The sequence below is a fragment of the Pieris brassicae genome, chromosome 2 (genome assembly GCF_905147105.1).
Source record: "Pieris brassicae chromosome 2, ilPieBrab1.1, whole genome shotgun sequence".
NCBI classification, from domain to species: domain Eukaryota; kingdom Metazoa; phylum Arthropoda; class Insecta; order Lepidoptera; family Pieridae; genus Pieris; species Pieris brassicae.
In genome coordinates, this window is record NC_059666.1 from 5,173,001 (window position 1) to 5,185,186 (window position 12,186).

The following is a 12,186-nucleotide window of genomic DNA, read 5'->3' on the forward strand; positions in this document are numbered from 1 at the left end:
AATAAAATTCCTATTTCTTTACACAATAGATCTTAGATATTTATGTAGGACATAATATTTTCTGCCTATGTTTTATATTAACATATACAATTATTATATTATCAACTATATGTTAGTTAAATGATTATATCACAACAGTCTTTTCATTAGGTAGTTTAATATTATAGAAGATTCTAACATTTCTACAATTATAAAAAGTGTAAAATAGCTGTCTGTACATGCAGATAATTTATAATTTAAATAAGCCAATCCTTTAAAATTCTGGATTTTGTCATACATGAGCCATTATTTGCTGTAAGTGTATTAATCTCACCCGTAGAGCAGCAAGAAACAAGTTGAAGGCTGATCTATACCTCTGAGAAAATGATTTGATCTTATTGAGTGATTAGGAAATTAGTTAACACCTAACGTGTCTGTTACTTTAAAGCATTTAGTGTTCAACTCTGTCATTAACTTATTAAAGAATTTTATTATTTTGTATTATAGCAATAGACATTCTGGGTATTTTTTTTTATAAATAAGGTTGCTCAAAGAAAGTGGTTTAAATTTATTTTAAGGTTTAATTTCAAACGGTGAGACTGTTTATAATATTTAATATGTTTAATTTCTGCTATATATTACATTTACTAATATTTACAAACTGAAGTTAGGTATACAACATAGTATTGCTTTGATTGATATAGACACCTGTTTTTAATTACTTGTATTTTGAACAAATTACCTTAACCACCTAACAAGACCTTATCAGTGTAAAAGTTGAACTTTAGTTTCAGTCAAATAATCATATTATCGAAGTATTTCACTTGCAACTTCAAATAAAAAGAAGAAAGTGTCTAAATAATAAGATTTAAAGAATATAGATGTTGTATAAAAGTACCTAAACATTATTATATAATCTTTTACCAAGACTAGAATAATATTGTAACTAAGAACAAGATAATATTTGAATATCTCTTTCTCAACTATAGTTATTTTTTTTTTATAACTATAGTACTTATCTTACGTTTGACTAGATCCCTGTTTGTATAATAAATTTCATTATACATCCTTTCAACAACATTTAACATCAAATAAACTAACGGTGCTATTCATAATCGTACTTAAACCTTCAACATTTCGTCCTTATAACTCTACCTTTACTTCGAAACTAAGGCGAAAAGCCATGCCGTAAATATTTATGGTCTTATACTCAGTTTATGAATAAGATTTGGGCTCTTCTCTGTTACTTCCCGACAGTGATACCGATATACAAAAAACGTCTAGATCGGTGTCGCTATTAGACAGAGTTACAGAGTACAGGCGCAGAACCTAAAGGCTTAAAGCTGACGCGTTCTCATCCACGGACGGAAGTGACGTATAAGCGGTGATTTCCTATGATTAAGGTATACTACTTAACTCTTTCAATGAGATCATTATGGATTTGTAACGCTTGGTACGTCATAGATGCGTCCGATGTGTTTTGAGATTTACATTGACAGGAATACGTATATATATATTTACATACCTACTTATTTTAATAATACAATTTATCTATACTACAACATTTAGAATGGTGCTTTACATAGTTTATTTAACATTAATTACAATATATTGTTGTTATACCTACCAATAAACTAAGTCTATCTATACACATGCGACGGTCGTTTGGAAATGAGCATTTTGCCGTCGCAATGGTTGACGTCACCTAAAAAAAAAATTCTTTTTAGTACTGATACCTAACGATAGTTTTATGTATGATACAAAAAATTAATATTTCAGTAAGATGTTTTTACCGCAGCTATTGACTAGCTGACCTTAAACGCCTGAACCGGTCTTCGTAAACTATAACTAAGAACCACTTGGATCACCACGTCGTTTTGAAGCAATGATGCCAGCGACACGTCAAACTACAGACTCTTTTTGCTGCGAGGGTTAAAAATGCATAAGCAATACTTATTCAGCCTTATAAATCTTTATCCATCCAGCTATAATAGTTGATAATAACAATATAATTTTTATGATACCCCTTAATGTGAATGAGTTCTGATTCTTTGTTTTTATACATACTATTATTCATATATAAAAACCAATAAGTAAAACACTAAGCCTCCTTATGTATATATTCATTTTCTAAATTTACATGGAAATAACTAGACATAAAATGTATGTATTTTGTACCTATTATTGTTAGTCATTGGCGCATCTTCATCTAATGAGTGCGAATGGCCATGCGTAGGTCTGGTCCTTCGGATAGTTACTGTGGCGTCAGCGCCATCTGACTCCCGCCTCGAGCCTCCGCCGGCACAGAAACACTTACATATTATCCGCTTGAAAGCGAATCTGAAATATATTTTTATATCATATCATTAATATAAAACGGCTTACAGTATTAGACACGTAAATTAAACGATAGAAACAGATTACTAAAATACTTACCTAAAATCTTTAGAAAACAGTGCGTAAATAAGAGGATTTATCGCCGAGTTGCAGTAACCCAGCCAAAATAGTATTGAGAATATAATTGGTGTTACACAGTCACCGCAAAACGCTCGCACTACATACACACTGAAGAATGGCAGCCAGCAAAATACAAAACCTCCTACAATTATGCCCAAGGTCTTTGCTGCTTTCGTCTCCATTCGGAATCTTTTCACCTGAAACATATATAATATAAACATAAAATATTTAAACAATAAGTAGTATAAAATTCATAAGTACTTATATCTGTTCTCTAATAAAGTAATCTCAAAAAGTCGCAGAAAATATAGTATTTAAGTACTTACAGGGCGTTTCAGTATTTACCTGCGCTTTAATATTTCTTTTTCCCATTCGTCTCGTTCTAGGCTTGTCCTCTAATTCATCATACAGGGTTCCGGGTGTAAGATGAGGTCTAACCCTTAGTCTGCTCTCAGTCAGCTCTCTTCCATCCCTCTCATAGTGTACAGCATACAGTGAAGGACTAGGAGATCTGCTGGGGGACCTAGAGTTCTCCAGTGGACATATCTGTTCCGATGATGGGTATGAAATGGAAATTTTGATCTTTTCGTGTGCCCGCCGAGCGCTTGAGTGCCTGAAATTATTTGACTAATAATTACTCAACAAAACATTGCTAAAATTGCTTTTTTGCGTAATATTTGTAACAATTGATAATGTTCAGTATGTACCATCTATAAATAACTTTAATCAATTAAACCAGAACGGCAGAATCTAGTTAAGTACATCGCATGCAGTATTAAAGGGAATATTTGGTATTATTTAATAGGTTACCTTCGTAACCTCTCTGGGGAAGCACTCAATGAAGTACTGGTAGAGTGATTAGACGCTGTGGAAAGCGGTGAGCCATGGGGTCTTGCAGAACCTCGGCCTCGGTGTATTCGTAGAGTAAGACGATTATCATCAAACCGGTTTCCTAAACCTGAAATTAATATAATTTTATTTTGTTGAATAAATAAATAAAAATTATAAGAAAGCTTCACATATCGTCACGCACTACACTGATATGAACTGCTGTAAGTATCCTTTGTGCAAGCCGTTAATTGGCTGTTAAAAGTTTATATAATATTTACCATACATAAAATTATGAAACAATTTCCAGTATCTCCCAAAGTATACTGTAAATATTCCTAATAATTTTCGAGTTATAAATTTTAGTATTAATAACAAGCTACCTGAACGCGGGAAACTTACCTTTGGTGGTCCTAAACCCTTGATTAATGGCCTTTGTAGTCCTTACAGCAGCCTTATAAATTCTCCAGTAGAAGAATAGCATCACGAACATTGGTATGTAGAAGGAACCCAGCGCAGAGTAGACCACGTACCCTGCGTCATTAGTCAGCTCACAAGTCCAAGGGCAGGGGGGGTGTATCTCTTGGGAATTCATAGCGTCCGTTGGCTGAGATTATGAATATTATTATTTAGTCTATTGAAATATTAGATACCATGTAAGCCCTAATAATGTTGGGGTATTGATCTAATTGATCTTATAGAAATCTAGCAATAGTAATGAATACAAGTTAAAATAAAGTAACTTTAATAATAACAAGTACAATGCATAAAAACTAAACCATAAAAGCAAGAAATAAAAGTCGTCGGACGTACATATGCGACTTCGTTTTAAACATTGAATTGACACAACAGGAACACATTGAAACTGTTTCAAATAAAGCTTGCAAACAATTGGGATTCACTCATGTGAACATTTTAAAATCTAAATCTAGTACTTTATTATACAATAGCAACATTAGATATGCTTGGAAAAAAATAGTACACAAGAACAGAGTATCTCTTTCTTAATAGAGATTGTAAGTAGTGTTATTGGACACTTTCGAATGTTAAATATCCTTTTCAGTAAATTAGGTTAATTTAAAATTACTTATTAGTCTTAAGTTAGGCTAGAGTTAATGTTAAATGATGTTTGTGTGCTTGAATTTATTAAGTCATATTCAGAAGAAAGTCATAAAGCATCTTTGTTTCAAATTTATATTTTATTTATATGTATTATTATAATTAGCACGAGGATTTTTTACATTCTGGTACACGCAAAGTTGCGAGCCACAGCTTATTTCAAAGAGCAAATATAAATTTGTTATTAAAGCAGGCTTTATTGTTCTTATTAAAATTAATTTTCACTCTTCCGATTAAAACTTAGACGCTTTTGTTTATTGTAAGCTATTGTTTTGTCACAGTTCTTTTCAGAATCTTTTTCTTTGTACACAAAAGAAAACATACTGGTCGCTTTTAATTATTATTTTTAAAGATGCATGTTTTATGTAAAAAGTTACAATACGAAGGATTTTTCTTTAGACGTTTCTTTAGAATAATAGTCTAGAGGTTTTACATCTTAAGAAGTAAAGTCAATGTAAAATGTCATCTATTTAATCACAGAAACGAGTGTCATATTATTTCTTTTTGGCTATAAATTAAGTTCAGGAAAAATGAATAAACCTGCTAAAAAGATTTCAGCTAGCGTTAAGTATTATTAACGGCCATTTAAACACAAAAGAACAGATTATCCCAGATTTTCGTGAATTCACAATGAAAACAAGATAAATCGGCGTATTACGAATATATTATTTCCAGAAATATTCAAATCTAACAGTTCCTATCTGATTTTATGATAATTTTAAATTTTGATAAAGTATCCTTATAACTATATATCGATTTCATTTTAGTCAATCTATAATTATATGCTTATATAATATGGGCAATAAGTAAACATTAGTTATTAATTTACTAGTATACAATTTATTAACCTTAATTAAGTTGTGATCATGTGGCACTATGGTCGGCTGTATTATAAGCGATTAAATATTAATAACTTCTAGTTATAAATTTACTAGTTATAGAAATGGTTTAGTTTTTTTTTAATTCTCTCATTATTCTTAATGACTTATATAATACGATTTATAATTTAGGATTAAATTGGACTGTATATGTCATACACTGAACTCCAAAAACTTAGAAAATCAGTAGTCCTTTAATGCAGTAGTACGAAGCGTGGCATTACATAGCATATAAACTTTTTCGATATAAGAACGACTATAACTCAAAGATTTTATATATTCGAATTAAATCCTATGATTATGAGCAGTGTTGGCCTAGTGGTTTCAGCTTGCGACTCTCATCTCTGAGATCGTAGGTTCGTTCTCTGACTGTGCACCAATTCTATGTGCGCATTTAACATTCTCTCGAACGGTGATGGAAAACATAGTGAGGAAACCGGCTTGACTTAGACACAAAAAGTCGATGGCGTGTCAGGTACTAAAGGTTGTAGCGCCAGTTATGCAACCCAACTGTATGCATTTTCGTAAATAATTAGAAGCGAAACTAAATCTTAGCAACTACTGCACATTTTAAGCCAAAATGAGCCTTTTAGTTTTTCCCACACTCATAAATTGTAATATAACATTCTCGTTTCCTATAATGTGCAATACGTTAACTACAATTATATATTTTATCGGCAAGATAAGTGTCAGATTTAAGAACTCTTCAATAAGTCAAGTTAGTTTTCTGATAATCCAGGGTCGCAACTTCACAGCCTATAATTTTATTTAAACATACCTGTAGCGACTTAACCGCCACCGCAGTTAAGTCGCTACCGATTTTTTTTATAACCAATGATTAGTGATCTTCGCTTTATAATATTAGTGTATATAAGCAAAAAAATAAGTATATAAAATGGCTTATTAGGAGTCTACGACATGGACTTTGTAGCATTTATGCAATATGTCAGCCTTCAGGCTTTAAAAGGTAGAATTTATTACTTTTGAAATAATATTTGATGCTGACTCTCGAAATGTACATAAGTTTTTACGTCTTTTACATTTGAATAGATAATAATATTGTCAAAACTCATTTCAGGTAGTAAATGATTGTTTTAGCCGGAAAAAAAGTTAATACTCACTCTCTTATCTTTCCATCCGACCAGTGGAGGGAAGCAAATTACAAAGGAGAGAACCCAGACGCCAGCTATTAACGCTTTGGCGCGTTTCTTGCTCATTATGGAAGGATAGCTGACTGGCCTGGTCACAGCAACATATCTGTCCAGAGATATAGCGCATAGGTTCAGAATGGATGCAGTACACATCCAGACGTCGACAGCCAGCCAGACTGAACACCAGACGTCCCCGAAAATCCATACCTGGAATTTAAACCATGCCCATAAATAAAAATCTGCTTTTGGAAACATATTATGTTTGAAATTCCACTAGAACCAGTGATAATTTTGAATGCAAGCCCGTGGTCAGTCGTCTATGCCTACCAACCACAATTGTAGTTTTAAAACCTTTGGATTCCCAGACAAATAAGCCATGTCGATATTGTATAGTGCCATGTGTGGTAGTGTCTTTTGTCTGGTAGCATTGCAAAACGCCACTCGAGGCGTTGCAAGCACACGACGTATATGTAAAAATAGCGAACGAAAATAATTTTGTTAAATGTCTATAAAAAGCCATACACGAGTATCGAACTAAGAGATAGACAATTTTAAAGTTTCAATGTCTTCCCTACAACGAGCAATATTTGTAAAGTACAGACGCGCTCACTCTACGCTCTTATTACATAATTTATAAATTTACCGTACGCTGAAGTCAGAATGGCACGCGAGAGCATGGGTAAACATTCAGCTGAACAATTTAATCAGATTTACCTTACTACCGTAACTCGAACGAATAGTAATTTTTGTTATTGAATAGACAATTGATATATTTTAGGTTATAACATTTTGTTATGTAATAATTTAAGTACAAGTTATGGTTTACATGTTAAGTCAACGATATTTTTTGTTTTTCATAAATTGTTGTGTAGAACAAAGACAAAAAAACTAATAAGTTATTTAAGTCTAACCTAATTAAGTAACAAGTATATTTAACAAAAGAAAGTGTCCAATATCACTACTTAGTCTTTATTAAAGCGTCTTATCTTCACGCTGCGTTTGTGAACTTTTTTTTCACTTCACTGTTTAGCACTTAAAACTAAAGTGCAGTCACAATAATTCACTAATTCGACTGATTTTGTACTTTTCAATCTTCTCAAAATAGGTCATCAAAATAACTTTTAAATTAAATCCATGGAAAGTTACCTACTACATATACATTAGAAAAATGTGCACGTTATTCTTTTGATAAATTTAATGGTAACTGATAGTCGTCTCAAAATATCTTTGAATTTCAGTGTCGTCAATGCGATTCCATCTACAAGATTTAGTTAAGTCAATAATACAATAAATTTTTAATCTGTGACTGTCAAACGTTTGTCTTACCTTATCATTAATTGTAAAGAATTATTCTAAATGCATAATTATTGCGTTTTAATATTACTTTCAACTTTATTTACCTACTACTGTCATAGAACAGAATAGCGGTGACATATAAAGATAAAATAGAATGTAGGAATATTTCCTATAATTTTTATAAAACTTAAGCAATATTTTTTTTTTCTATAAAATAAAACCAGGGAGAGCAACTCGTTTTGGTATATACTAACCAAATTGACTAAGTAATAATCTATTCTGTGCTAACCCCTGAACTGTCAGGTGACATCAGAAAACATTCTCATTGAATTCAGGCGAACGACTGCCTGGCGCCAATGAGTCTAGATTTCTGGCTACATAGCTTAAAATCGAAATAACATGGTACGAGCTTACGAATTAACATCTGTTACCGTGATTTAATTCTATCGCAGTAATTAATGAATATTAATACGTGTTATGTTTAGCGTTTTAACTTTGAAACCATTCCGAGAGTATTATTGCTTAAACCTGTGGCGAGTTTTCAACGAACGCCTAAAAAGTATTTTTGTGATATAAAAATACTATGTATGTTTAGTCAAGCATATTATAGATTTAATACTGAGCACTGATTGTATGAGGATCGAAAAATGTTTTGACATTGCTTATTATATATTCTTAGAATATATTTAAACACTCCATATTTTAAAAATAAAATAGGTTGAATAATCCAATAACATACAAAAGCCAGCGTTTCAATCCTTACGAAACAAAAAACGTAGTAGATATATGTTGTATATATAAGAGACGAAAATAGTTTTCCTAAGCCATTTAAAATACCAGTTCGACGTCTGTATGTTAATATACAACGCAATAACGTTAATAAAATTTACCTGCGGTGAAATAGGTTACCCAAATAGATTTTGACATAACATTAGGTATAAGAAATTCGTACGGGTCCAAAAGCCCCTTTGTCTTCTAAAACTATAAATTCTCAAAGATTTATTAAGGGTTACTTTACTTTAGTCGGGGGTTAAGATAGATCGCTCCTTAAATTAAAAACTAATTATTTGGTACGTTATTAAACAAAACGTCTAAGTTAGTTTTTAATATGTATATAAAATGTAAAAGAACTATGTTTTACGGAGTGATCTAGCTTATTATTTTATTTTCACTTGAAAATAGCTTCATAAATGACGTCAGTTTCGTTCACAGCCTGTTAAAAATAACATCTGTATAGCTTAGTATTCACTGAATTGAATGTAATGGTTTTCTGATAGTTATGGTTTAAGCAAAAAGCATAGCGTTGTCTAGCAATGCGCATTATAACTAGTCTGGCCATAAATACCTACTGTTACATAAAAACTTTTATTTTTTTTACTTTTTAATTATTTTGAATTTGGAACTTTTAAATATTTTTTCTTGTTCATTATTATATCACCATATGGAATGGGGTGTTAAAGCAAATGGAATTGCAGTGAACGCATTGCACAACGTGGGTATGCATGGTATGTATGGGTAGCCGTTGGTCATATTCCAGACACTTCAAGAGCCTAGTATCAGCCGTATGTCGTACTATCAACAGATATAACAACTCTTTGTCTGTCGAAAACAAGAGAAAAGTTCGGGGCGGTCGCGTGCTGTTAGAACTACAAAGGCTGTTAATGCTGTTAAAGCCAGAATTCGTCGAAACCCCATTAGGAATCAAAACATCTTATCGCGAAAAATGAAGATTCCGGACTAGGACTCTGTCGTGTATTATAAAACAAGAACTGAACCTATCATTGATATACAGGACTTGCCCTAAATCAAGCTTTACAATTAAAGAGAGTGGATCGATGAAAACGCCTTCTGTTGCGATACGCAGGTGAAAAGCACAGAAATATCCTTATCAATATTTACCAATGAAAAAAAACTATTGAATAACACTACAATGAGCACTATGATGTGTACGCTCACAGTTCTAAAGAAGTTTCTCAAGTGGTCGGAAAGGTATAATGTGGTCATCATCCTACGTCAGTGGTGATTTGGCAGGGCGTGTCTTGGAGTCACAAAACTACATTTTTGTAAAAGAGAAGTGAAAACTTGAGCCAAAGTGCATCAAGATACAGTCTAAGATCGTGTTGTGAAACCTTTAAGCTCTGAATACACTTTTTAAAAATACCCAAGCCCGGCTGGAAACCAATATTCCGGGCTTTATAAGAGCTGAAGACTGGCCGTCACCTAGCCCAGACCTCGACCCTTTAGACTTCAAATTATGGTTAGTTTGAGAAGACATGGCCTGTTCTAAACGAGTTCGTCGTCAAATAAGTCGAGTTCTGGTTGCATACACAATAATTTTATAGTTCCTGATAGTTCTTAAAGATGTCTAATTTTTTTTTAAAAACGTAAAATGCGCTGCCAGCTTCACGATCACAGCAGAGCATTTCTAATGGATTTCGATAATAAGGTCTCAACTAATACAAGACATTCCGTTCCGAAAACTAAAACAACATTCAGTAATAGTTCCTTATAACATAAATGAAAAATAAAAAAGTTTAAAAAGGAACGAGTCACAAAAAAACTGCTTTCACACAAAGGCAGTTAGCTAACTTTTTTGCTAGAAATACCTATCTTTCACGGTGGAATGGTATGTTTTAGACGCAAGGATGTATCGAACATTAATCACCTACTTGCCTAGAAAGAAAAATCATCATGGAAGATACACAAATCTACGCCCAAAAGGTTGCTTATGCTATTCTGATTCCGGTTTTGACTATATAATCCATTCCACCGCTTACTACATAACATGTAATATAAATAGACAAGCCCCATCTCACCAACAAAGAGCTGATTCTCGCAGGCGGAAACGTTTTGCTCTATCTGTCTGTGACGACAATGCAAATGGTAATCTATGGTACAAGTCTTAAGATATACTAACATACATTTTCCGTTTTAGTGTAATGCCTAATACGAGAATGCTATATACCTCGGTGTTATAAACGTAATATCAGATGTAAAAGTTCTCTTTTAGTTAATTATTAAGTTGCGAAATTCGTCTGGTTTTTTATCACGTTTTTTGTAAGGTTACCTAAATAAATCGATATCAATACTGCCGTTGTATTCCAAGAATGTAGAAATAAATTATATTAATGTCAGATTTGTTCACATTTGTATTACGTCATACATACCGTATGTGTATCGTCAACAAAAGTGGTTGCTACAAAGAAGCATTCTTCAAGCAAGAAGTCTTCATTTCGAGACGAAGTAAACAGTGCCTAGTTGTAATGATAATATATCGATCATAGTTTTAATAATACAATTAGGATACAAACAGAACTTTGGACCAGAATTTTTTGGATCATGTCAGGAGACACACACAGGAGAGAGAATGAAAAAAACAGCTTCAGTACGAAAAATATAGATATATTGACCTCAATAAACAATCTTTATTAATAAATGATCTATAGAACTTCATGGCTTTATTTTTATTTATAATTTGATGGTTGTATTTTCAGTTTAAATATTGACGTTGAATTAATCCCTACGATACGACTTTATCTCAAATAGTGCGTGTCTTAAATCTCAATTCTATAAGTTATATTTTTGTACAAAATAAGTGAAATGGCTGAAGCACCTTCATAGGTTTAAACGAAAATTAAAAATAATTGGTGAGATAGTGGAAACTATAACAATATGACCAAAACCAATGTTAAGACGTTTAATGAATGTTGAAGAATGATTACTTAACGTGATATAAATAAACAAGTTCATATTTTACAAAAACTCTGCACCAATGAATTGCTTTAAGCGGCGCTAATTAAGCAAAAGAATCGACGTCCTGCTGTCTAATTAGTTGAAAACCCAGTGAAAATTTTCATCTAAAATAATTTTATCATCATGGTCATTTTCTGTGTATACTTATATAATATTTTTTCAACTGATTATTAATTTAAATTTAGAACACAGATAATCAATTATATCCAAGATTTAACCAAGAGCGTTCCATATTTTATTTAAATTGTTTATAAGTAAATATGTATTTGGTTGGATAATTGAATTGACGAATCTCATATGTTGCATCGCAACAACTGTGCTTATACGAAAATATTTTTTTTATTATTTGATTATTGCCACTAAAGATTAATACAACACATTTCAAGGACCTTTCACAAAGGGTTCCAAGGCGGCGACCAGACTATTGTCACTCACGATACATTTTTGCATTTTTATAAACCGTTTATTACAATAATTTATAATCTAAGAAGTTTATTAGATTTTCTGTCTCGTGTATGCTCAGCCCTGGTGTTTATATCACGCGAACAAAAATAGCAGTTTTATGAAGCCCATTGTTTATTCAGATGTTATATTTTACGTGTCATTTCACAGTAAAAAGTTGACTCACGGAGTGATTGATTTATTAAGTGTAGAATCGAAGAGTCATAATGAAAACTCTGCTGTGCTTTACGTTCATATACAAAAATATACGTAACTAAAGTTAT

The 12,186-nt window shown here is 32.2% G+C and overlaps 1 protein-coding gene across 1 annotated transcript in view; it reads right to left on the bottom strand.

Annotated features, from left to right (window-relative positions):
• Positions 1-1,280: 1,280 nt before the first annotated feature.
• The window catches only part of LOC123720159 (octopamine receptor Oamb), a 67,623-nt gene continuing 56,717 nt past the window's right edge, over positions 1,281-12,186 (bottom strand). Inside the window, exons 4-10 of the mRNA XM_045676677.1 lie at positions 6,383-6,619; positions 3,667-3,871; positions 3,247-3,394; positions 2,782-3,049; positions 2,416-2,633; positions 2,158-2,319; positions 1,281-1,684 (exon numbers count right to left, since the gene is read on the bottom strand). Coding sequence (XP_045532633.1) covers positions 1,681-1,684; positions 2,158-2,319; positions 2,416-2,633; positions 2,782-3,049; positions 3,247-3,394; positions 3,667-3,871; positions 6,383-6,619 — 1,242 coding nt within the window. The 3' untranslated portion in view covers positions 1,281-1,680. The remainder of the gene's footprint in view (positions 1,685-2,157; positions 2,320-2,415; positions 2,634-2,781; positions 3,050-3,246; positions 3,395-3,666; positions 3,872-6,382; positions 6,620-12,186) is intronic.